The sequence below is a fragment of the Hydra vulgaris genome, chromosome 03 (assembly GCF_038396675.1).
Source record: "Hydra vulgaris chromosome 03, alternate assembly HydraT2T_AEP".
Taxonomy (NCBI): Eukaryota; Metazoa; Cnidaria; class Hydrozoa; order Anthoathecata; family Hydridae; genus Hydra; species Hydra vulgaris.
In genome coordinates this window covers 6,672,941-6,700,000 of record NC_088922.1, presented here as the reverse complement: position 1 = coordinate 6,700,000, position 27,060 = coordinate 6,672,941, and the positions used below count along the sequence as shown (strand labels likewise).

General features: G+C 25.1%; 1 protein-coding gene and 1 long non-coding RNA gene across 4 annotated transcripts in view; one reads left to right on the top strand and one right to left on the bottom strand.

Annotated features, from left to right (window-relative positions):
- The window catches only part of LOC136077641 (uncharacterized), a 3,604-nt gene extending 1,863 nt beyond the window's left edge, over positions 1 to 1,741 (bottom strand). The window contains exon 1 of the long non-coding RNA XR_010637143.1: positions 1,445 to 1,741. This is a non-coding gene — a long non-coding RNA (uncharacterized LOC136077641). The remainder of the gene's footprint in view (positions 1 to 1,444) is intronic.
- A 13,617-nt stretch (positions 1,742 to 15,358) lies between these two features.
- On the top strand, positions 15,359 to 22,470 carry LOC105844455 (QRFP-like peptide receptor). Of its 3 annotated transcripts, none has more exons than XM_065792182.1 (2): positions 15,359 to 15,582; positions 21,006 to 22,470. In XM_065792182.1, the coding sequence occupies exon 2, from the start codon at positions 21,017 to 21,019 to the stop codon at positions 22,262 to 22,264; it is 1,248 nt and encodes a 415-aa protein (XP_065648254.1). In that variant the 5' UTR covers positions 15,359 to 15,582; positions 21,006 to 21,016; the 3' UTR covers positions 22,265 to 22,470. The 3 variants fall into 3 exon arrangements, with proteins under 3 accessions (XP_065648254.1, XP_065648253.1, XP_065648252.1); XM_065792181.1 differs by lacking the exon at positions 15,359 to 15,582 and adding an exon at positions 19,035 to 19,324; XM_065792180.1 differs by lacking the exon at positions 15,359 to 15,582 and adding an exon at positions 19,408 to 19,480.
- The last annotated feature ends 4,590 nt before the right edge of the window (positions 22,471 to 27,060 follow it).

The window sequence follows — 27,060 nt, the reverse complement described above, 5'->3', positions numbered from 1 at the left end:
GTCAAAGTTTGAATTTTGTAATAATGAAACTTGTAAATTGATATAATGTAATTTTTGCATCAAAAAAATTAGATTAAATGTCTTCAGCATTATAAAATATTTTCAACTATGCAAAAATAAGTGTTTAAAAAAGACTATCAAAAGATCATTTTTTTAAATATAAAGAAAATAACTTTTCCTTATTGCATATGACTCTACTATATTCTTATGACATATTTTAAATTTGTGTTATTTTTTATTACAAAATAATCCTGGATTAAGGAACTCTTCCTACCACTACCACAAAAAATGGGATAATATACCAATGTTTTTACCAAAGTAAGTTGAATGAATAAGAAGTCTTGTCTATTGCCAAATTTGATAAATTTATTACATATTTTGAAAGGTTTTTTTAAAAAAACAGTGAGTCTATGATTACGGTACATTTAATATACATTTTTATTCCTTAGTATAAAGTAATATTATTTTAAACAATTATTTTTTATTTATTATCTCATATGTGTTAAAAATGAAATATCAAAACTTTAAAATAGTTGCTCTGTATAATAGTAAAGTTGTTACTTTAAATTCTTTGACATTGACATTGTAGGTATTTATATGGACATTTTACACAATATATATATATATATATATATATATATATATATATATATATATATATATATATATATATATATATATATATATATATACTTATACATTTTTTTTAAATACCCTTAATACCATTCTTAAAAATTTTATTAGTTTCTGGCAACTTCTTCATTTACAAATGTGAAACTATTTACATTAATCTTCATTGTGTCTTTGTCACCTGCTTTAATAATAAATAATTGCAAGTTGAATCTACTTTAAGAGTATCTTCCTTTTTTGAGACATGTTTTTCAGCCAAAAGAGTGACATTACCGAAAATCTTTGATAGTGAGCTGACTACAACTGTCCCTAACTCTATTATATGTCAAATTATTTGAATATTATAAAATAAAAGTATGCGAAAGTTGTTAAAGTAACGTAAGCAAAGTTAAAAGTTTTAATGCAAGTTAATGTATTTAGCATTTGATATCTTAAAAAAACCCAGGAATATTTACTTAAGGGTTTAATTAGGTATTTGTAATAATGGTTTATTTTTTAGACATATATCTCAAACTTTGCTATAAGGCAGAAGAGTTAAGGAGAGGGGCTTTGCTTCTAACCGAATTGTACGCGCAACTAATTAAATTTTGATTGTTCCACGACAAATACAGCACAATCCTTAGGTCTTCAAAGGAAAATAGAACCAAATACAAAAGCAGACTTTCGAGATAAAGCTAATGTTTTGTTTGATCTCAGTGAATGCAAATGCTTTTACATACTGTTAAACTATAAATCTAAACTGCAAAAGAACGCTGTTTATGACAACATACAACATAGTAAGATGGTAATTATTGATACCAATCATAAAACTTACTAATCAAACTAAATAAGTAGCTGAAGACCAACGAAAGTAAAAGGAGAGCCAATTCTTCCGAGACGCTATAGACAACTTGATATTGTCTGCAAAGGACACAAACAGTAACAATGTGCCACACATACATACACCGTGCCAATGTGGAATACATTTTAAAACTATTCCCAACTATACAAAAGTTTGATTTCCAATCAGCAAAAATGACAATTTCTTTACATTTGCAGGCTAAGTCTCCTAATTTGCAGGCTAAATCTCGCAATTGGACCTGAGTCAAGGTAAACAATAATAACAATACAATGCATATTTATATGTGTATATATATATATATATATATATATACATATATATATATACATATATATATATATATATATATATATATATATATATATATATATATATATATATATATATATATATTACTGATAATAGGTCTCTATTAAATAAATACATTTGAAATATTAATAAATTTAGATAACATATGAAATTTCATATGGTTGCCTAATATTTAACGTGACTTCATGCACATTTTGTGCAACCAACAAATTTTTATAAGTAATAGGGATTAAGCGAATGATTTTCACGTAGATATACTTTATTTTTTAATTTTTTTTTAATTACACTTGTGTAACAAAATCTTGCGCAAACATAAGTAGCAGGAAATCTGTCTGAGTGCAGGATAAAACCTCTAAGTACACAAATAAAAATACAATGAAACATTGATTTATAAAAATTTAACGTTTCTATTCAAAGAAAAATAAAAAATAAAAAAAACATCAACTTGTAATTAAAATAATAATTGTAATTAAAACGATAAAAAAGATTACCTTTTTTTTTTGGAACTAAATAACTTGCTTACTAATGTGACTAAATGTTTAAAAAAATTAAATAGTAATTAAGAACTAACATACGGATTTGAAATAAGATTTTAAAATAAGATTCAAAAGCTCGTAATGTAACAAAGTACCTATTTTCACAAAATTGACTTAAATTAAAATTAGTAAACGCTGACTAAAAACCTAAATAAAGTATTTTTTCGCTATTTTTAAAAATTTTTTTTAAATTTTTTAGCTTGTTGAAATTTTTTTAAACGTCTCCGAAAGGTTCGCAGCAACTACATAAGCCCTATAACAGTTCTAAAAGCTTTGCAACAACTCGAAACGTTCTATAACAAATCTAAAAGTTCTACAACAACTCTGAGTTGTAACTGAAAAACGACCTAATGGTTTTTTTTTAAAACCGCGTTAAAATCTTAAGCGTCGCCTAAACCCAATTCTTTGGATCTTATCCTATTTAATAAAAGTTCGGAAACCATTGATATATCTTTTTAAATTTTAAAAAATGGCTTTTAATCTGGCAGTATTTTTATTTTATTTTTACTTTTTGTTATTATTATTCTAATTTGGTTTATAAAATATTAGTAAACTATAAAAATAATCAAAAATCATAATTTTAGTAAAATATTTAATAGTTTAACTATTATATATTTATTATTATAGTAATTTATTATATATATATATACATATATATATATATATATATATATATATATATATATATATATATATATATATATATATATATATATATATATATATATATATATATATATATATATATATATATATTATAGTAGTTTATTGTAATATTTATCATTATGGTGAACTAAATAATTCACACAAAAAAAAAAGATTTACTATATTTTTAATTATGCCAGATCATTTATCAAAATATTTTGTATACTTGTTTTAAGATTTTTTGATCATTTTTTTAACTAATTGATTAAGCATTAAAACTTTAACATTTTTAACAGCTAAATTGAAATATATTTAACATAATTAAACATAATTAATTTTAACATATTTAATCGCTTAAGTAGTTATAATTAATAATAAATCAAGTACTCATTATAAGCACTACATTATAATTTTATGATAACTTGTTATAACTTTATTATAATTTGTTATAATTTTGTTATGATTTATTATAATTTCATTATCATTTTAGTTAAGTAGCTATAATAATTTTTAAAATATATTAAAGTTATAGCATTATACTGATAACAAAAATTACAATAATTAGTACAGAGTTTGACTTAAGAAACATTGTTTTATAAAATCTTTTAGAATGACTAAAAAAATCTGCTTATTTTGAACAGGAAGGAGATAAAAAGTGAGCAAGTAGCGTTCTACAAAATTGGTTTGACAAAAAGCAACGTATTGTTTACATTAATCAAAGACTTTCATTTATTGAGACAGCATTGTAATTTTATTTTTATTTCTATAAGTATTATTTTTATTACTATTAAGTTTAATTTGCTCTGAGAACATTACGAAAGAGTTGTATGCTTGCAAACATATGAGTTGAATAAAACTTGATTATGATATATTTAAAAACATAATTAAAAAATAAAAACTTTGGGTTAAAAAAAACGAAGAAAACCTGTCTTTGCTTAGTGAGCTATTCAATATTTTAGGTTTTTTTTAAATGCTTCTTAGCAAATTTTTTCAAGTTTGGTTTCATAGCAGCTAGTTATAATCACAACAAGTGAATGACGCCATTAAATATTCATGCCATGGTGTGAAAATACACGCCTACATAGGTATAACATTTAATAACTGGATCAATAAATTTTAGTCTATGTGGGCTACCGATGCAAATAAAAAATTTTTATAAACTATTATCGCAGTATCCCGCCTTCGTGATAATCATTAGTATGTTATGTTTAACTTTTAGAACTAATTAGAAAGAATATAAGAAGTTTTAAAATTGAAAATTTAAGTCAGTTACCGTATAAATGAATTAAAAAAAGTTAAAGTAAAGCTCCTACAATACATTTCCTATAAGCTAAGCGCGGCAGGAGTTTCAAGTCATTTATGACAAAACGAGCACTAAGGCACGTGCTTTATTTTTATAAGGGTTAATCCAGAAGGTTCGGCTTTCAATGTAAGTAATTCCTAGATAGATTTTCAGTGTAAGAAATAAAAATTAATTTGAAAAAATTAACACAGAATTAAAATAACCTTTTGTTGAAAAAGTAAACAGTTTAAAAAAATTGTTTCAATTCAATTTACCAACGTATCAAGAAAGCATTTTTTTTTTTTTTTTTTTTCATCCTTTGTAACAAACTGCTTCCTTAATAATATTAATGTTATTATTATTTTAATTTTATTGCTAATTGATATAATCTTTAACTTTATATAATCTCTTAACCCCATTTTCATGTTAGTAATTTGTTTTATAATTTTTGAGACCTAATGTTTATTTCAGGTTTTTCTGGGACCTCCATAAATATATAAAATGTTCTACTACACAAAAAAAATTAAATGATCGCTTTCTTTTAAAAAAGTCTTTTATGTTTTATGCGTGAGAGTGACGTGTCGTGAAAAATTGACGACGATTTAAAGAGATTAAATAAAGTTTTGGAAAAACTTTTAGGAATTAAAAAAGTTTTGGAAAAACTACAAATGTAATATCAACGGTAGAAAGAAAAACGTTTTTTTAAAAAAATATATTTTTTATCGAGTGGATTTAACTTCATAATTACCATAATTTGTTAATTTATTATTGAAAAAGGTACAAACATTTTAAATCATTGTTTTTGTTTTCTTTAATGGAAATATTAAATTGCAAGTATATCATTTTATTTTATTCTCGATGGTGAATATTTGTGTGTGTCTATATATATATTGATATATATATATATATATATATATATATATATATATATATATATATATATATATATATATATATATATATATATATATATATTTATATATATATTGATATATATATATATTGATATATATATATATATATATATATATATATATATATATATATCAATAATATATATATATATATATATATATATATATATATATATATATATATATATATATATATCAATGTGTATATATCAATATCATTGTATCATCAATATCATGTGTATATATCATCAATATCATGTGTATATATCATCAATATCATGTGTATATATCAACACATTGATATATATATATATCAATGTGTATAGATATGTATCTATGTATGTATAGAAAAATCATTTCCTTTTTTTTTATGTAGTTTTTATTTCTTTTCTTTGAATTTTAATCTTTTTTTTTATATATTGGATCAAAAATGATATAAAATGGTAATCTTATTTTAAAACTTATCTTATCTAACCGGAGCACCTCATTCTATCATCCTCTGTAAGCAGCAACAATTTACATCGGGCATCCCATATTTTTAATCTTTATTAAAAATTTATTAGAATAAGAACTTATTAGATAACAGTAACAGTTACAATAATAGACTTCAAATTTTGAAAATTTAATTCAAATGGGGAGGGGAGAGCAAAACTATTTATGTTTAATGTTACCCTATAGTGCGGCCATGGCGCAGTGGTTAGAGCGCTTGTTCTATAAGCAGGAGATCCAGGTTCAAAACGAGCTCTGGACATATTTTCGCGTTACAGTAAAAAAAAGAGGCGTGAGCTTCCTGGTTAAATGCACTTCCGCGGTGCTCTGTGACAAGACCGTTAGGACTTCTTGAGGCAGCTAAAAAAACAAAAACAAATAAAGGTGGTAATAAATGTAATTTCATTTATATTTTAGTTTCTTTAAAAATCTAGAGAGGTACTTAAAAGGTGCCTTCTTCCTTTCCCAATGTATATGTGCCGGGTTTTATATATGTTTATTTTGTCTTAAAAGTTGATAATCAAAAATTGAACTGATTTCATTATCCCTATAATTTGTTCTCCTTAGATTTTTCTATAAAACAAAACAAAAAAAAGAGAGATTATTTGTGTTGTTAAAACAAAGAATTATCGCTCTGTTTTATGATCTTGCTTGGATAAATCTCGTTTCTTAAAACCTCTTTTAAAAGCTGCAGTTATCTAAAAAAACTTTTTTTGTGTGTGCTACTTTTACGAGAGTAAGCATTTTGTTACATTTTTAGAATACTATAGGACAATACCCCGGTAAGCACAGATCGTTTTTAAAACGTTTAAAAAACGTTAACATTCGTTTTAATAATTTTTTTAAACTTTTTAAAAACGTTCTGTGCTTACTGGGACAGGATAGCTTGAAGTTCAACAATGTTTATTTGACAGGTTAAGATGGATTCATAGATCTTTCTCCATGTTATAACGTCAGTTAATGCGGTTGCACGCTAGATTAAATTAGGAATTTTGTATGCTCTGGAAGCTAAACTTCTGATTTCCTGATTATTTTGTTTAATTTACAGGGTTTTATTAACGGCTAATTCCCTTTCAATTTCATTCTGAGAAATAATGTTTGCAATAAGATTTTGGACTGAGAACTCCATAGTGACGGTCTCACATACATTTCAATAACTATTTGTACATTTAAATACTTATAAAAATACATAAATAAGATATTTATTACATTCACTAGTCAAACTTCCTTAACAATTAGAGTATAAAATTTTCTTTATCTTAAAAAATAATATAAGAAACAGACTCATATATTGACACACTAATATATTGACATCCTGACATGAATTTATCTTTAACTCTATATATTTTGTTTATTTCCGGCAATAAAAATAGAACTAATTCTGAAATAGTATTAGGCTTTACGAAATCTTATAAAATGCTTAAAGCCTCTGTACCAACTGCATCAACCGCAGTATTTTGAATCTTTATATAAATTCGGTTTATTATCTTCATTTCTACATAATCATTTGGTCCTATCAAAGCCTGAGCTTTCTTTTCGTTTTAAGTCGTTTTATCACGGAAATCCATATAATTATATTGAACAATTGTGGCATATAATTTATTATGTTATCAATTTCTTTTGCTTTGGTTAAATATTATCTGCTTATCCTTACCATCTTTAATAACTTTTTTGATTTTTCTGTTAATATATATATATATATATATATATATATATATATATATATATATATTAGGGTGGAGCGATTTTGAAAATTTTTGAAATTTAATTTGCCTGAGCAGCAAATCAATATCTTTTGGTGAAAAAAGAACCTTACTCTTTTTTTTTTTAGTTTAGATGAGTTCTTGAGGTTCCTCTTTGGATTCTAAATTTTTGATGGGTCCTAATATTGTTTAAATTTTTTTTTTCTAAACTATATCAACTTGATACTTAAAAGAAGCAAAATAATATGCTGATTTTGAAAATAATATTTGTTTTTATTAAAAAATTAAAATTAAAAAAGTAGAGTTGTTTTTTTTATTAAAAACCCCCGTCCTCAACAAAACGGGGGTTTTAAGGTATATTTTTGCAAGTATTTTTTTCACTAAAAAATTTTATTTATGAAACAAGCATTTTTTTCTGCTTTTTTTGAGTCCAAGGTTGATATGGTTTAGAAAAAAAAAATTCAAAAATATTAGGACCTGTCAAGAATTTAAATTCCAAAGAGGACCCTCAAGATCTCATCAAAATCAAAAAAGATTTTTTTACTTTTATCTTATAATTATAATTGATTCGTGTCTCAGTAATATTGGTTTTTAAACTCTTTTTTTTTTGCTATGAAAATCGCTCCTATATATATATATATATATATATTTGTCTATTTTTTTTTTCATTTTCAAATTTTTCTATGTTCTATAGATTTTTTTGTACAAAGTAGTAGAAAACGTATGATGAAAACAGGTTTATACTAAAAATAAAACGTATGTTGAATACAGATTTATACTGCAAATAAAACATTGGTGTAAAGAAGTTTTTAGTTATGTATTGCTAAATATATTGCAATGCATCATTGCAAACAGATTATACTAAATACGCCGCAGTGCGTCATTGTAAACATATTAAATTAATTTGCTTTTGTTCTCTCACAATTAAATCTTGTTAAAATGTTAACTTTTATACTAAATTTCTTATTTTGCAATATTTTGCAATAGTTAAAATTACCAAGTGTTCTTGGTAAAATCAGCAATTTGCTATTTTAAAAACCTTTGTATTTTTAAATGATATACAGGAATGTTTCAAAATTTTTGGTTTTAAGATTTAGTTTATTGTATGTTTAAATAATTGTTTTGCCGTTTTTAAAAGGTGTAATTATTTTTCTGTAAAAAGAATTAAATAACCCAACCAACTCTGGTTTATTTAGGTTATATACCTTTATATAATAACCTAATCAATTTTGGTTTATATAAGTTATATACCTTTATATGGAAGTTTTTGCTTTATTTGTTTTTTTTAAACTTGTTGTCTAAATTTTCTTTTTTTTTTTAATTTAACTTTGATTAAAAAATTTTTTGCTAAAAAGTAAACAAAGAATTATTTTGATGTTTGATTTTAATAAAAGTTGACTCAATTTTGTCAAAAATGTGTGCAATGAAAGACAAAATGTTTGCACTTTTTCATATTTAGTGGTACTAGCCCGACAAATTTCAAAATTTTCAGATTTTTTTTTTTCTAAATTTGAAAAATAGAATCATTGTAGATTTCAAAAATGTATAGTTTTACTATGTTTTTAAGTAATTTAGTGACAGAATATGTTAATTTGGTAATATGATCTCAAAAAGAAGCCCTTAGCAACCGCATAGCAACAATAAATAATGCTTACTTTTGGGCTAACTTTCCATAAATTTCATCAAACAATTAATTTCTATTATTATTCTACATTTCGTATATATCTCCTTTACTTTATATCAACTTTGCAAATACGTTAATTTCATTAATAATATTAAATTGAATTGTATAGTGAGAAGGAGATGAATTTATAACAGTGTATCAATAACAGCTTGTTATGATTATTTTATTGAATTTATTGCATTTATTTTTCACATTTTACTGCTTTGTTCTTAGATGGGAAATAAAAAAAAATAGCAAAAAAAGAAAAAGAAATTATTTTCATGGAAATCAACATAAAATGTCTGATCAACAAAACATTTCACCTGAAAGTGCTTCTTATTCAAATATGTTTAGTAGTACTAATAGTACAAGTGCTAAAAAGTTAAACAAAGCAGTTAATTGTATTGGCAGTTCAGCTAAAAACAAACAGACATCTAACGACCTTAATTTTTTTATATTTATACATTTTGGCATTATGAAAGATTTATTTCAGGCGTTCTCACGCTGTTCTGAGTGTAGCTCACCTGTTAAGCTTACACATAATAAAAATGAACACAAAGGGTTTTCACTTAAATTATGTATAAAATGTAGTGTTTGTTCAGCATGCAGATTTTCTTATACTTCTCCTCAATATATACCTTTACAAAAAAGTAAAACTGTAAAAAAAGCACATGAAATTAACTATCGCACAGGTATGGCTTTTTGCGAGATAGGCAAAGGTCATGCTGGAATTAAAACATTTACAACAATGATGAATATGCTATTTTCTATTGCATTAACTACTTATAAAAAAATTAATAAGACTCTTTATTGTGCATATAAAAAATCTGCTGAAAAAAGTACCCAAAAAGCTGCTCATGAAGTGCGTCAAATGATTAACATCAATGCGTGTAGCAATGATATTGTTGACTGTCATATTTCTATTGATAGAACATGGCAAAAAAGGGGTTATTTATCCCTGAATGGCGTGGTATCTTCAATTTCAAAGGATAATAAAAAGGTCTTAGACTATTACACTATGTCAAAATTTTGTAAATCTTGTGAGATTTTTTCAAAAAAAAAGGATCAGCTGGTTATGAACTATGGAAAACAAGACATAAGTGTGCAATTAATCATCACGAATCATCTGGTGCTATGGAGTCCGCTGGTGCTATTTCAATTTTTTGTTCTTCATTAAGTAAGTTTAACTTAAGGTACAGTCATTACATAGGAGATTGGGACACTAAAGCATACAGCAAAGTAAGGGAAGCAAGACCTTATGGAGAAACGTTGATACCAGAAAAACTAGAGTGTCTCGGTCATGTTCAAAAGAGACTTGGAACAAGACTTCGGAATTTACGTGCAATAAAAAAAAAAGAAAAGTTGAATGACAGTAAAACTCTCTCAGGTAATTGAAGACTAACTGATGCAAGTATTAACCTAATGCAGAATTACTTTGGTATGGCTATTCGTCAGAATGATAAACTCTACCCTATGAAAAAAGCTGTACTTGCAGTTTTATGGCACTGCTGCGAAGGTGATGCAGCTACGCGTCATCAATTTTGTCCCAGAACTAATACTAGCTGGTGCGAATGGCAAAGGGATAAGATTGCAGGACAATGCACTTATAAAAACAAGTTAAACTTACCAGTTGCTATAAAAGACCTATTACACCCAATATTTATGGAACTTAGTTCGGACAATCTTTTGTCAAAATGTTTACACAGCTATACCCAAAATCCTAATGAGTCATTTAATCAAATAATCTGGGAAAAATGCCCCAAAACACATTTTGTTTCAAAAAATGTTTTAGAGTTAGCTGTTTTCTCTGCAGTTATATCTTTTAATGGAGGTTACGTTTCCCATAAAGAAACATTTAAGCAACTTGGATTTCATTGTGGAAAATATTTCCTTCTTGGTGCAATTAAAAAAAGACAAAAATTGCGTCATTCATATGGAAAGGAAGGAAAAAGAAGTGACAAAATCAAGAAGGAAAATATTGAGAGGTATAAAAAAAGGATTTAGCAAGGATGACTCCTATGTGTCTGGAAATTTTTAAAAATATATATTGTTAAAGTTGTTTTATTTTGTTTTCTTGCGTTTTCTCTGTTAACAGATTTTTAAACTTTGAACAAGAATATCTTTTGAATACTTGGAGATTATGGCTAAAATTTTCACAGATTGTTCATTAGGTTACTGTGAAGGGATTTGACCAAAAAGAGACTTTTATAGTTAGCTGTTGTCGAGATATTGACATTAGCAGCACAAAATTTACTTAAAAATTAAAAATTATTTTTTAAAGTGCAGCCATTTTGATTCTGTAAAAGTTCTGATGGTGATTCTGGTCAAATCCCTCAATCAACATGTTGTTAACCTTTTTGCAAAATTTTAGCTTCACACACTGACTATTTCATGAGAAATCCTTGTTTAAAAATATAGTTAAAATTGTATACTTTTTGCTGACTCGGCATGTTTTCGAGTATACTAATACTTTTTATTATATTTACTCTAAATAATTTTTTAATGCACATAGTTTAAAAAAAAATTGCATCAAAATTAAATAAATTGACTGTTTTAATTTTTATGGGCTAGTACCACCTTAAATTTTTTAATATCGAATACAAATTAAATTTCTTAACATCAAATAAAAAACAATGAGAAGTCAATGTCGCAAGTTAAAGTTTTAAGTTTAAAAATATTTGTAAAAACTTTTTCACTATTTAGTTCTTTTTTAATTTTTCTTTCAAGCCATCTTTTACATATATATATATATATATATATATATATAAAACGCGCTTACAATTTATAACAAACCAAATAAAATGATGTTTCATATGACATCATCTATGTTACTTTGAGACTAATAACAATGTCTCTGCCTCCAATATTGTAAATAAAAACATATCCAATATTTGGGATGATTCTGGAAGGAAAAAAAATTATAAAGAAACTTATTTCTGTTTGTCAGACCACCAGATAATTGTTTTTTTTATAAGTCTTCATTCCTTAGTCTGTTTTAATTTAACTTCTGATGGTTTTGGAATCGGTTCTAAATTTTTTCGTAGTTGATTTTCCTGATCAAGTGGGATTTCGTCTTATTCTTTCAAGAATAACCTTTATGAATTTTTAGTACGAACTATTCTTTTTCTCCCTGTTCTTTTTGGTGGTATTTCATCTCCAGTTTCCATAAATTATTTTATGACACTATATACCAACTAGCGGCCACTTGCAACAACTTGTGATATTTTAAATAATTAAAAATTTCAGTTGTTGTAAACTTTCTTTTATAGAGACAAACAATCTCGTTTCTCTCGCTTTCTAACTCTGATTTTTTAACTATTTTGAATGTTTAGACAAATGTGTATCTGAGAGATGATAAATACAGGTACTTGCTATAGTAGCTGTTAATTTTTTGATTTGCTTCTGCTGTAGTAGATGTATCAAGGTTTTTTTTATTTATTCTAACGTAAAGAAGGGACTCAGTGAAGGTTATTTATGTACTTCCATAGTAGCAGTAAACCTTTTGATTTTCTACCGTTGTAGCAAGTAACAAAATGGTTTGAAATGAAAATGCTTTTTCTTTGTGTAAGAAAACTCAAGAAAAGTTGTCAGTGAGATTATAGTTTATCAATACCAGAATAGAAACGCATCTTACAACAAACTATTATAATAATGGTATTATATTTGGTATGCATACCATTTAATTCTACTCATTTTTGCTAGCCACCTGATTTAGATTTTTCTGACCAATAAAAGCTTTAATTTTGTCGTCTGGTTTTATAATGGTAAAAAAATGGATAGGGACTGGATCTATTAGCTCTCACTGGATCTATTAGTTTACTATAAAGATGAACGTGCATCCTCTATGATAAACTAACTGATCTAGTAATGAATAATCTTAATGTAAATCTCATATCTGCCTTTATTTAACATTAGTTTAATTAAAAATTTCCAAATATTTGTTTAGTCTTTTTGAAACTTCTGCCAGTTATTAACAAGCCTAACAACAACTTGATAACAGTGTTATTAACAACCCTAACAATATATTGATAACAGTGTTATTAACAACCCTAACAACAGCTTAACGACGGTGTTATTAACAACCCTAATAACAGTTTGATGAAAATGTTATTAACAACCCTAACAGCAGCTTGATAACAGTGTTAATGAGTGCCTTAAAAAAGGAGTTAAAGTTAAAAAATATTAAAGCAAAGTTTGAGAAGTTAAAGACAGTTTTCAACTATGATTGACTAAGTTTAATACTAAATTAAAAAAGTTAAGTTTAATATAATCGTGACAGTTTAACAATAAAAACTACGACGACGAAGAACTAACTTGTTAGTATGGTCATGGCCGACGATACGGGTTTTGAAGTGGAGGGCACAATTTCAAAAAAAAGTCCTCTATATCTAAAATTTTCTTTAAAAAAAAAAATAGGTCCTTCAGAAAAAAAGTGGGGGGGGGGGAGATTGTCCCCACCCCCACCCCCCTAAAATAGTGATAAAGTCTAACTTCTAACAAGCAAAACTCAAACCTAAAGGAGTTAATAATCAAGACAACGAACATGTCAAACAATGTGAAAAACGTTTAATATGTAAAATTTTCATTACAATAAATTTTTTTTAGATTATATCATTATATTACTGATTTTTTCCTACATACTCTGATCATTCACCTAAAAAAATAACATATTTAGAGCTCAGGAGTTGACTAAGCAAATATCTTAAATTTTTGATATCATATAGAGCTCAGAATTTATTTAAACAAAAATCTTACTTTTCTTTCGAGCTCAGAAATTTTTTGTAACTTGATTTTATTATCGTCAAAACAAAATCATTAATTTAATGATCTTGTCATCAATTACAAAATAATTCTGTTAAGAAACACATTTTTTGAAGTATTCTTAAACTAATGGGAAGTATCTTTTTTTTGTAAATATACAAAAACTCATTGAAGGTGTACAACATCGTATTCTTTTATTTTTCCTTAAAAAATCATTTAGTAAAGCGTTTTTAACCACATTGTTTGAGTGAATTATGTTTCTTTTTTATTTGTTTAAAGTAACCTGGGTTATGATTCTTATATTAAGTAAAAAAACAGATCCCTAACCAATTCTTTTTTTTTTTTAGCTAAACTTTTTTATTTAAAAAAAATGCTTTTATTTTTTTAACATCTTACTGTTTGATTTTATCAATTTATTAAAAAAATACTAGGTTTCATTTTGTTTGTAAAGCAAAAAATAACTTAAAAACTTGAAAAAGAGACAGGTACTTAGTGGACCACTGATGGTCCACTAAGTACCCAATGAGTAAAACTCTAATAAAGCGCCTAAAAAGTCTTTATAGGTCCACTGCAAATCCACTATAGCAATGTTTGCTGGGATTGCTCGAACATGTGTAAAATATTTTTATGATACTATATCAATATATTTTAAGTTGTTGTGCTTTAAATTGATTCATTAAAAATAATAATTATAAAATCAAATTAAACTATAAACAAAATAAAACAAAACAGAAAATCATTCTTAATTTTTTCAATCAACATTTGTATATATTTTTTAAAAGTTAAATACTTTGGTGGCGCACCACCAAAGCGTGAGTCAACATCTTTTCTGTACCAAATCTGCATCTTTTCTGTATGCTCATCTGCGGTGTTCTGTGACAAATCTACTTGCAGAACCAACAAAAAAAAACAAAAACTAATAAAAAGCAAAAACACCGACCCAATCCAAAAAATATAAGAAACGAAATAAAATAATAATAATGGTAACAATTAAATAATAATAATGGTAACATTTGACGCAATTGAAAATTAGATTTAAAATAATTCTTTTTCTAAATACAACCAAAACAAATTACACCCTGTAGTCCATTAAAATTTTTAAATCCCGACTCCTAAGAGAAATGAGGGTTATAAACTTTATATGGTGCATAATAATAATTGTACGTAACCATAATTTTAGAGCACTTAAAATTAAAGAAATTTTGAAATCATTCAATAGCTAAAAATTTAGCTAAGGTTTGTGAAAAAAATTATACTTAAGGTTCTGTTTTTATATTTTACAAAACATATCTATTTGACATAAGTATTATTAAAAACTATTTAAAAAGTTATTCTTTACCAACGCCAATAAAAGCTAAACTATCGTTAAAAGATATGCGTGAACTTTTTCTAAATTATTTATCTGAGCAAAAAAAACATTTAAAGTTTATTTTTATAACCTCAATCAAATCTATAACCTCAATCAATCGAATTGATAATAACTTACCAACTATGCAGATTCTGAAAAAAAAAAAAATTAGAATGCAATGACCATGTAAACTTTTCAAACATTAAAATAAAGTTTATTTTATAAATATTTAAAATAGGATCAAACTTTTCCGTATTTTTAACATTAAACAGTTTTCGAAAACTTCAATCAAAATTTTAAAAAGTTCTAATATTAAAAATTTTAAATATTTTAACAAACGCTTTCTCGATGACAAGACTGGTCTTCTGCGAGTTTCCCGAGTTCATCTAACAATAGTAATACTTTGCGATAAATTATTTGTATACTACAAAATATATTTTTAAAAACTATTTAAGTTTAAGGTAAATTATTTTGTATATCATTAAATATATAAAATTTGTGAGTAGTTAATATTGTTAACAAACCTTTTTTTTACTTATAATCACAATATTGTAATAATAGAAGAACAAAATAACACACACACAAAAGAAGAACAAAAAAAACAGCACACACACAAAAGAAGAACAAAAAACAACTCACACACAAAATCTCTATAAAAAGTATGATTAAGTTGGACAAATAAATTCCTAAAGAAAGGATTAGTTCACTTGTCACTAATTCACTCTAAGTTTGGGAATAAAAAGTTAGACAATTTAGCAAAGTAATTTCTACACAAAACACAAACAAAATATTTAATAAAATAAGTTTGTTTTTAAGCCATCGCATCCTCTTCCTTCAAATGTTCAGTAACGGATTTACATTTAGTATATATTGGAACGTCTTGGTTGTCGTTTTCAGAGCTTAGAGCGACAGCCAAGGCATTGACTAAATTATTTCGATTGTGATAAAAAACTTATAATTACATAGTAAACACGATTATATTTATTTTCTTAATAAATATGGTCACGATGGATGCTATATAAAACGCTTAATAAATTCAGCTAAATTAGTCCGACATTTCTTTTGTCAGATAAAGTAGCGTTTTTTTAAAAGCGTTGTTGCCAAGGAAATTTAAAAAAATTTTCATGCGACAAATAGTCAGTTATTAAAAGCACATTTAAAAAAGGAACGTTCATCAAATATAAAAACTAATAAAAAAACAAATACTTATCAAATGGTTACTAAAAATAATAAGATCAAAATTTTTCATTTAAAATTAGAGTTACAAAATTGTAGCTCCATTTAATATTTATTAAATAAAAAACCAAACTTTGCAGTATGCAACTTGTCTCATCTCAATGTGTCATGCATTTGTTTTATATATTGTAATAATATAGTTAAAAATTTTTGAGCAATTTTGTTTCCAGACTCTATAAGACATCATTTTTGACATCAGAGGTAACATCAAACAATGTTAGATACGCCATTGATATATTCTTATTTGCCTCAAAGTTAAATAAATGAATGTTACAAAAATTATTTATAAAAAACTTTGCATGACTTTTTAATTTTAATTTTTTTATTAAGAAAAGAAGTATTCAGTATTATTTCTATCTATCTATTTCTCTATCCTCTCTCTCTCTCTCTCTCTCTCTCTCTCTCTCTCTCTCTCTCTCTCTCTCTCTCTATATATATATATATATATATATATATATATATATATATATATATATATATATATATATATATATATATATATATATATATATATATATATATATATATATATATATATACATATATATATATATATATATATATATATATATATATATATATATATATATATATATATATATATATATATATATACATATATATATATATATATATATATATGTATATATATATATGTATATATATGTATATATATACATATATATATATATATATATACATAAATATATATATATATATATATATATGTATATATATACATAAATATATATATATATATATATATATATATATATATGTATATATACGTGTATATTATATATGCATACATATACATGTACATTAGATATGCGTACACTTATCTATATATATATATATATATATATATATATATATATATATATATATATATATATATATATATATATATATATATATATATATATATATATTTATATACATGTATATTATGTATACATACATATACATGTACATTATATATACATACATTTATATATATATATATATATATATGTATATATATATATATATATATATATATATATATATATATATATATATATATATATATATATATATGCGTATATATTATATATACATACATTTACAAATACATTATATATACATACATCTACACATATATATATATATATATATATATATATATACATATATATATATATATATATATATATATATATATATATATATATATATATATATATATATATGTTATATATATAAAAACATATATTTAAATATACGTTAATGTTGTTAAATATTGAAATTTTTGTATTATTTAACAGATTTAGTTGGAGACAAAATACTTTAACAAAACTTTGATAATGAATAAAGAATTAGAACCCCCTCCATATATTTAAAGGGTTATCTCCTTTTAACAGTTTTTAAGTCAGGTTAGTAGCCAAATAAATTATCAGAACTGTTTTATATTTACAAACAAGGTTTAAAGTTATTGATATAAAAAAAAAAAAAGAACTGAAGCTTTATCGAACATTAAAACAGCTAAAAAGGAGTTATTTATACCTTCTTTTTTTATCGAGTTACAAAGCCTTTTTTTAAGTCATCCATTGATGATTTTTAGATGTGCGACCGACGCCGAGCAATTATTTATTTTTACGAGTGGGCATTTCTAATGTTGTTTTTCCTTTTGAAAATTTTTTTTTATTGATTTTTCAGTTGCGTTTTCCTTATATTTTACATATTTCTTAATATTTATAACATAAACTTTACAACGTCATTAAATATAACTGCGTGTGTTACCTTTTACAAATATACACTTATTTATAAACAGCATAACGCGTAGCTCAATGCAATTGCATAAAATATTTTAAGGACAATAGAAATTCATCACTGAAACGCGAAGAAAAATGTTTAAAAAGGTTTAATGCAACAAGTAAACGTAAAATTGTTCAAGAAATCCTTTTATGTAAACTGCTTTGAGACGTAACGTAATAATAAGTATGCGTTATATAAAACACAAACGTGCAGATAATTATGTGAAATTTTCTAAAGATATTACAACTTATTTTAAAAATTTAAACTTGTAAATTGGAATTTTTTACTTGAAATGTTTTGTATTTTTTAGCAGAAAAGTAAGTGGTACATTTATTTTCCATACCTGTCATTCGTTAAGCTTATGCTTATTTGACTGTTTCTTGTCGCTCTCGTGAAGTTGGTTTGTTTCATTCATTAAACCTCCATTCAACAATATGATTCATTATAAAAAAGATGTCTTTTTGTTTTAAGTGGATAAATGTTTAAACGCAGTAAATTTAGAGTGAAAACTTTACATAACTGTATCCAGAACTGCTAAACTATTCTGGCAAAAAAAACGGTACTTTAATGAAAGTAATTTTACGAGGCGGAGTCAATTATCTGAAATAGAAAAAGCCAATATTATAATAATTTGTTGGCATTTTTTATTGGAAATAAATAGAAACTGTTCATTGGATAAATCATTTTTATTTAATTTTATTTTATTTTGTCTTTGTGTTCTTTGTTTCCTAATTTTTAGTCCTTTATTGTAATTTTTTTTTTTTTTTTAGCATTTAAGCAACATTTTTATAATTTTTTTAAGTTGTAATTGTTATAATTAATGTTTATATTAACTAATAAAATTTACAACTTTTATGTTAATTATCATGTTTTATAATGTTTATGATAATTACAGTAATTAATAATTTTTATATTAATTACGATCATTTATAATTTTTGATTGCAGTTTTTTTAATTTAATAATTTTTTGATAATCATACACGTTGATGCATCTGCACGTTTCTGATTCTCGTTTTTAAAATTTTTTGTAAGAGATTCCATCTTCTGCTTTGAAAGGAATGAACATTAAGACAAACCTAATTTTATAACACGTGTGAAGTACTTTAACATAAGTGGAATAGGATAGCGGCAATTGTGTGTAATTAAGGTGATGTTGGCAAAGCTCAAAAGGTTTAAAATTTTATAGATGCTTTAAACATTAAAAATACACATATAGAAAACAGATATGCAAAACGTTTAAAAGAAAAAAGTTTTAAAAGTTGATAAAAATTAGTTGTTTACTTGAACAATTTAATTTGAATGGTATTTTTTAAATGAATAAAAAAGGTTGTAAATTTTGTGATTTATCAACATCAGTTCATTTTATGTATAGCTTTTTCAGTAGTTTGGAAATATTAAAAATTATATAACTGTTGCATTGTGTATTATTATTTTTATAATTAATTATTATCATTATAAACAAACATAAATATATATATATATATATATATATATATATATATATATATATATATATATATATATATATATATATATATATATATATATATATATATATATATATATATATATATATATATATATATATATATATATATATACTTCAAAACATATATATATAACACTTCAAAAGTGAAAATTGGAAGTTCCTATGGAGGTAAATTGATTTAAACACCTGCAAAAGTAATCAATGTGTTTTTTGTACTTTTATTTTAAAGCTTATTTACTTTCAAATCCTGACATTAAAGTCCGCTGGAAAAACGACCCCTAATGTTTTTATAATTAATTAAGAAGATTTTAATAAGTTTTTTATAATGAATAATTTTTAAATATTAATGAGTTTAACTTTTATTAATAAGAAATATTTTTTAAATTTTGCCGTTCTTTTTCATCTTTCTTTGTTTTGATTTTATCTGCGGTAAAAGTTTGTTCAATGAGATTAACTGACTTTTCGGTATTCTTCGATACCTTTTATAAAAACATTAGCTTTTAATCAGATGAACAATTTGCATATTCAATATATATATATATATATATATATATATATATATATATATATATATATATATATATATATATATATATATATATATATATATATATATATATATATATATATTTATATAATGAGTTAAAAAAGGAAGTAATTAAGACTGTGTTTTTTTATTTTTTTTAAAAAAGATTAAAAAAATCTATGTGTTTATGACTTATTATTTAATAAATTTACTCCGTCTCATAGAAAGAGTTTCGAATATTAACCGATCGTTTTTTTGGAAAAAATTTTCTTTAATGTACTTAGCAACAAAATGATTTTTTATCGCAAAAATCGGTTCTGTATTTTAGACAAAAATTACTTTAATTTCTTATAAATACAATAAATATGCTTACTTAAAGTAAATACATGTAACCAATGTATATGAATGTAACCAAAATATATGTAGTTAAAGTGTGTATCTAAAAGTTGTTTGTTTTAATACTTCTTGAATGATAAATATTTTTCTTTACAATTTTAAAAAATGCTTGACTTCTCTCATTTTTACATTCAACATTTGAAAAAAAAAGTTTACTGACACTTGACTTTTTTACTTCCTGTTTATTTCCGCAATTTTAACTTTGTATTACTATCTATTTATTATTTATTGTAAATAAAAGTTCCTTAATTCAAAAATAAATAATTTTTTTTTGTTTGAATACGGATAAGTTCGACTGACATGTTTGTTTGTGAATGAATTAGACAAAAGTCAACTAACATAAATACAAATTACCTTAAAATAAAAATACGTTTTAAAGTACGCTAATAAGCATACGCTTCTCGTTGACAAGTTTTTATGGGAAAAAATACTTCGTTTAGATGAAGGCGCTATGAACAATTCAAGTTTATTTGCAGAAGATAACAGCATTCCATTGAAAGTTCAAAATGTAGTTTTTATCAGTATTGCTGTTTTAGCGATGTTTGGTAATGGCATTTTCTTAGTATCAGTTTTACGATCCAAAAGGAAACACTTGGGATTATCCGAATATTTGGTTTGCAATCTTGCATTTTGTAACTTTTTCTTAGTCGTTACGTCAATACCACTTCAAGTTATTGAAATTAATATCGGGTATTTTCCGCTCGGTTCTTACGGATGCTATATTATGTATCCATTAGCAACATGGGCATTAATATCTGTGACAGAGACATTGCTGTTTTTATCTTTTGAAAGATTTATAGCAATAAAGTATCCATTTAAATACATTCAACTAAAAAAGTTTTCAAAGATGATTATTTGGATATTTCATTTGATATCGATTGCATCAGTTATTCCCTATGCAATCAATTTACATATTGTTGAACATGGTAATTTACCACAATGCGAAGAAAAGTGGTCAAAACAAATAAGTTCAATCTATACTGTATCTATGTTTGTTATACAGTACGGCATACCATTACCTGTTATGTCAGCCTTTTATATAGTTGCGATTATAGAAATTAAAAAGCAAAACGATGAGTTTATAAAAATTTCGGAAAAACAATATTTATCGTTTACCAACAACCCTCTAAAACTTTCAGGGAACAGTATTAACACAAATTTGTTTATAAAATTGAGAGCATACGGAAAAACAGTGATGGGCTCAAGATATAAAAGCAGTAATTCTCAAAAAAGGCAGAAACAGACTGTATCAATATTCAAACTTTTTTTAATCATTGTTTTTCTTTTTGCAATTTGTATGATTCCAAACCAAATTGTCTGGCTATGCAAGGCATTTGATAAGGTCTCTGTGAGTGGAACTTGGTCGACTATTTGTTATTGGTTGACTTACACAAACTCTGTTCTTAACCCAATATTATATGGAATAAATAATAGATTTCGAAAGTTTTACAAAGTTTTGTTTAGACCGTGTTGCCGTGTAATTGATAAGCAGCTATTTTATTCTGAATCCTTTTTTCAGTCAAAAACAGAAAACATACTTTCAAGAACTTCAGTTTCAGTTCCTAAAACAGGGAAACGTAAAGAAAGAATTATTGAAAACTTTCATTCAGTAGAAAATGATCCGCCAAGTCTTTTAGAAGAAATTTGTTATTTTCAACGGTCCGTGTCATACAGAAAAAACACAATTACCGAATACTGATACCAAAATTTTAAAAACTCATTGCTTGCGCTCCCCACTGCATTGTGTTCCAATGACCCTAAGAAGGGATTATTTATTTATAAATAATTTAAACTATATATGTAGTTTTGTAAATTAGAGTAAGATTGTTGCATCAGATGCAACCACTTTTATGAATTTATTTACACGCTAATAGAGATCGCAAAAGATTATTTATTTTTATCAAACTATGTCTTTTAGTTATTTTGAAAAAAAGTTTCTCCGGACGCGTATGTTAAATTATCAAGCGTGGTTGCTCAATTAGGTTACCTGCAGAGAAATATGTGTGTTTTTTCGCTATGATGCATACCAACATTACGTACATCAAGTACATTGCATAATATCTCTGTCGGCTTGTAGCTTTTTAAAAAGTAATTCATTAACTAACTGGTGAAATAGTGTAATTAAGCATTATTTTTATAAAAAACATTAGTAACGTGGAAGACTCTAGGTATAATTTATACATTTCTTTAAAGTTAAAAAAAAAGCAGGTTTTGGGCTTTACTCATGAAAATCATCGGAAGTCCGCGAGAATCCGCGAGAGTATATCTCCTTAATCTAATTTAGTTAAAATTAAAAAAATGTTTAGTTAATAGTATTTCATTTAAATTACGTGAGATATTTCTTTATCAAGGATTTGAGGAGAGCCTAAGGCTTCAAAGAATTTAAAAGATTCGGAAATCAAAAAAGCACATTTTAGAAAACAAATATCTTAACGGTGGTAGCTTGTTATAATTAGCTTGGTCTATTAATAGCTTTAAAAAGCTGTTGCGATTGCGGCAACATAAAATGAACTTATGTCTTGATGAAAAAAATACTTTTGAATTAAAAAGATTTAAAAAATAAAAATAAACTATAAAGTTTTCAAATTTTTTTTTTGATCATTGTGACTTTTTACTTAAAAACAAACCTAACCTTCAACTAGACAACCCACATAACCTTCAACTAGACAACCCACATAACTTTTAATTAGACAGCCTGCATGACCATTTAGACAGCCAAAACAAGAAACTCAACAATTTTTTATACTTTTAAAAGCTAGTATAACTTAAAAGACTAATAACCTAAACGTCTAACGCAGAACATCGGCTTTTAAAAGAGAACTGCCCCTTTTTTTTTAGAATAGGGTTTACCTCAGGAATGGCATTTTTTTTAAATTTTGGTTATGTGTAGTTTTAATTTCTAGTTGCAATTAAAGGATGGTTTGGTTGTTTTAAAAGTTATAAAACAACAAGTAGTGAAGTACAAGAAAGCTGACCAAGTATTTATAAAATTAAACACTTTGCAATAATAGCTTCATGTTTTTTAGATTATTTTTTGGTAAACAATTTAAGATGAAAGTTCACAAAACAATGATGACACTATCAAGGTAAGATTTAGCATCCAGGTGCTAAACATTAAACAACAAACAAATATTTAGTTTACTCAATAAACTTTAAAACTGTAATTACTTTCTAAACGGCATAAATTAGTCAAGAGTAAGTTAATTAAACGGCATAAATTAGTCAAAAGTAAGTTAATTAATAAGGAATTTGGTCGGTCTAAGTTTGAAAAACTGTGTATAATAACGTCATATGTCACATGTAGCACTTGGGCAAAAAGAAACTTTAAAATATTTTTAAACAACTTATTAGTTGTATTTGTTTAAATCGTAATGATAAAAAAAGTCTTAACTTCTTTACAACGCATACGTACCACAACGTACAAACCTACTTCTTATTGTTTGAATATTGATTTTCTAAACTAAAATATCAAAAACTGCTTTCTTAAACAACGCTGCATGTTTCCAAAACAAATGTTTTTATTGCTAACAAAATGATATACATACCAAAGCAAATAAAATAAATTATGTTTTTTTTTTTATAAATAATTAAGACAAAAGAAATTAATTTTTTGAAAATCTTATTTTTCTGGTTTACCAGAAGGAATAGATAAGTTTTCAAAAATTTAGAGTCGTTTTAATCGACTAAAAAATTTAAAAACGACACAAAATGTTTAGAGACGTTTTAACTCATTGAAGAAAATCTAAAAATGACAAAAATTTTTAGTAAAATGATTTATAGTTTATTTTTAAATTGTTACAGATTGCAGCGTATTAGAAAAACGAGTTGAAAAAAGTAAGCAAATAATTTGTGAGACTAAATAAAAAAAAGGTTTCAATTAACTATAAGAGATTCCCTAACTCATTGGTTTTATATTTTAGGAAAAATTGTTAAGGCTTGGATGCTTTTAAAACTCATAAATGGCTTGCTGGTTTAAAATTAATTATTACAGACTATTACCGGATAAACCTGTGTAAACATTAAGTTTTTCCTAATACCGTGCTCTAGTTTATAACCGGTATTAAAGACGGACAATTTTACAAATTTAAAATGTTTTTCAAAAACAAGACTTGAATTTGTTTACAAAGTGGTTGTCAAGAATTTTTTAACTTACGTGAATAGTTGTAGAAAATGTAAATGCTCACTGGGGTATTTGTTTCTGTTTAAAATGCACTGTTTACATTTTTAATGAGCTTCAAAAAATCTTAAGCTAAAAAAAAAAAGCTTTTTTAAAAAAAACTACATAATTTGCTTTGACTAGTTTGAGACGAATAAAAGTTTATTTTTAATTAATTTCATGTATGTTAATTAACTTAAACTTTAAGTTAAAGAAAAACAAATCGTTTATAAAGAGGTCAATAAAACAGTGCAAACAAAACACACGCAGGGATCAATACAAAAAAGTAACTAAAATGGATTAAACATTTTTAAACAACGGTTCTTTTGAAGAGAAGCCCATGCGCAAACGTTTCCCATTTTTTAAATGACGAAAAATGAAAAATAAAAACGTGATTATAATTTAAAGGTAAAACATTCATTAAAAAGTTTTTCGTTTTTTAAAGTTTATATACCATTACTGTTGTATATAAAGTTTATATAATTGGTGTATCCAGTTACTTTAAATACAAAAAAGAATACAATGGATCGAATCAAAATCTACAAATATTAGACAGTATAGCATAACAACATATGATGGTAGCATAGCACCGGGCCCGGAACAGTGCGAAGACCCAGGACTAGTAAGATCTCAAACCCCGTATAAAATTTTTCAAAAAAGCCATCTTGTAAAAGATGAGATGATCATGATCATAAACAATTTGTAATATTATGATAGTAAGGATATAAAATATTTTCTTAAATTTGTAATTGTAACTCTTTTTAGTTGGTTAAAATTGCTAAAATACATCAAATGATGTAGTTTTCATTAAAAATAACTTTTTCCGCCATAATCAATTCCTATTTAAAAAATTTTTTTTAAAAGAAATTCATAATGGCGGAAAATGTGTGAGATTTGATCGTTAAAAGTGGTATTTTTGAAACATCATAACTAATTTAAAAAAAAACAAACGCCAAATTGTATAACATTATGTCATACATTATGTTTCGGATGACTGATAGAATTGGCATAATTTATTTCATCAAAAAAGCATTTGTATTTTAAATTATTTTATTAAAGTATTTGTATTTTAAATTATTTTATTAAAGTATTTATATTTTAAATTATCAAATAATTTTTTTTTATAAATGCTAATGCAAATTTGCACTTTTAACGGGATTGTAATTAAGTATTCTTTGTTTTAAATAAAATCTTTGGATCACCCTAAATCTTCAAACAATATAAGCACACTTTCAAAGTTTCAAGTCAAATGCTCAAAATATCATGTTTTTTCAAGTCGAACTCTAAATACCATGTTTTGATTTACAAAAAATTATTCAAAAATTGAAAGCAGAGAATAATGCAAAATAAAAATGAAATAAGTTTTCTATTAAAAAAATTTTGATAAAAGTTACTATTTTTTTATAATTTTCTACAAGCAAACCGAGCTAGTAGAAATACAATTACGCTTTTTCTCTGTATCTTTGGACTTCTTCTCCGATCGCCTAATGCGTCAATTATCTAAATTTATTGCCTCAGTTTTCAAAACTTCCTCTTTATAAAATTGATTCCTAATTGTTCTAGAATCTTTAATACTCTATTGTGTCCATCTCTAAAACGGATAATAGCTGAATTTGCACCCCTTTCTATGCTTTCTATGGTTTCCTTGCCAAGAAATACATTTGAGTTCTAGATATTTTGATAAAAACATTTGTTTAACAAATCATAAACCATTAAATTTATAAAAATTGGTTCAAGTAGATTTTTTATCTCAAGAGGGATTGTATGGGTGGACCATACAATCCCTCTTGACCATACAAATTGAGATAAAAGTACCATTACTTGCACCAACTGTTGATCTCGAGGGTAGAATTTATGACGCTCAAGCGAATCATTTTTCATAGCCTAAACATGAGAGAGGTTTGATCTCATTGCTATAAAAAAAAACAATTTTTTATGTAATCAATGCATTTATTAAGTAATCAACGCATTTATCAACTTACATTTAGAAAGTTGACCTTATTTAGAAATGAATTTTTTGTATCCTTGTAACTTTTAGCGGAGAAACTTAAAATTGCGAGGGTCATACCTATTTTCAAATCAGAAGACATTTCTTATCCTGAAAATTACAGACCAATTTCAGTTCTTCCTTGCTTCTCGAAAATCCTTAAGCGAATTATGTATAACCGAATTTTAACTTTTCCTAATATAAATAATATTCTATATAATAAACAGTTTGGATTTCAGCCAGGGTATTCAACTGACCATGCCATTATTAATATTGTTCACGATATATTTAAAGCTTTATAAAGTCAAGCCTTGGGAAACACCGCAAGTTATAGTCAAGCTGATTACTTGAC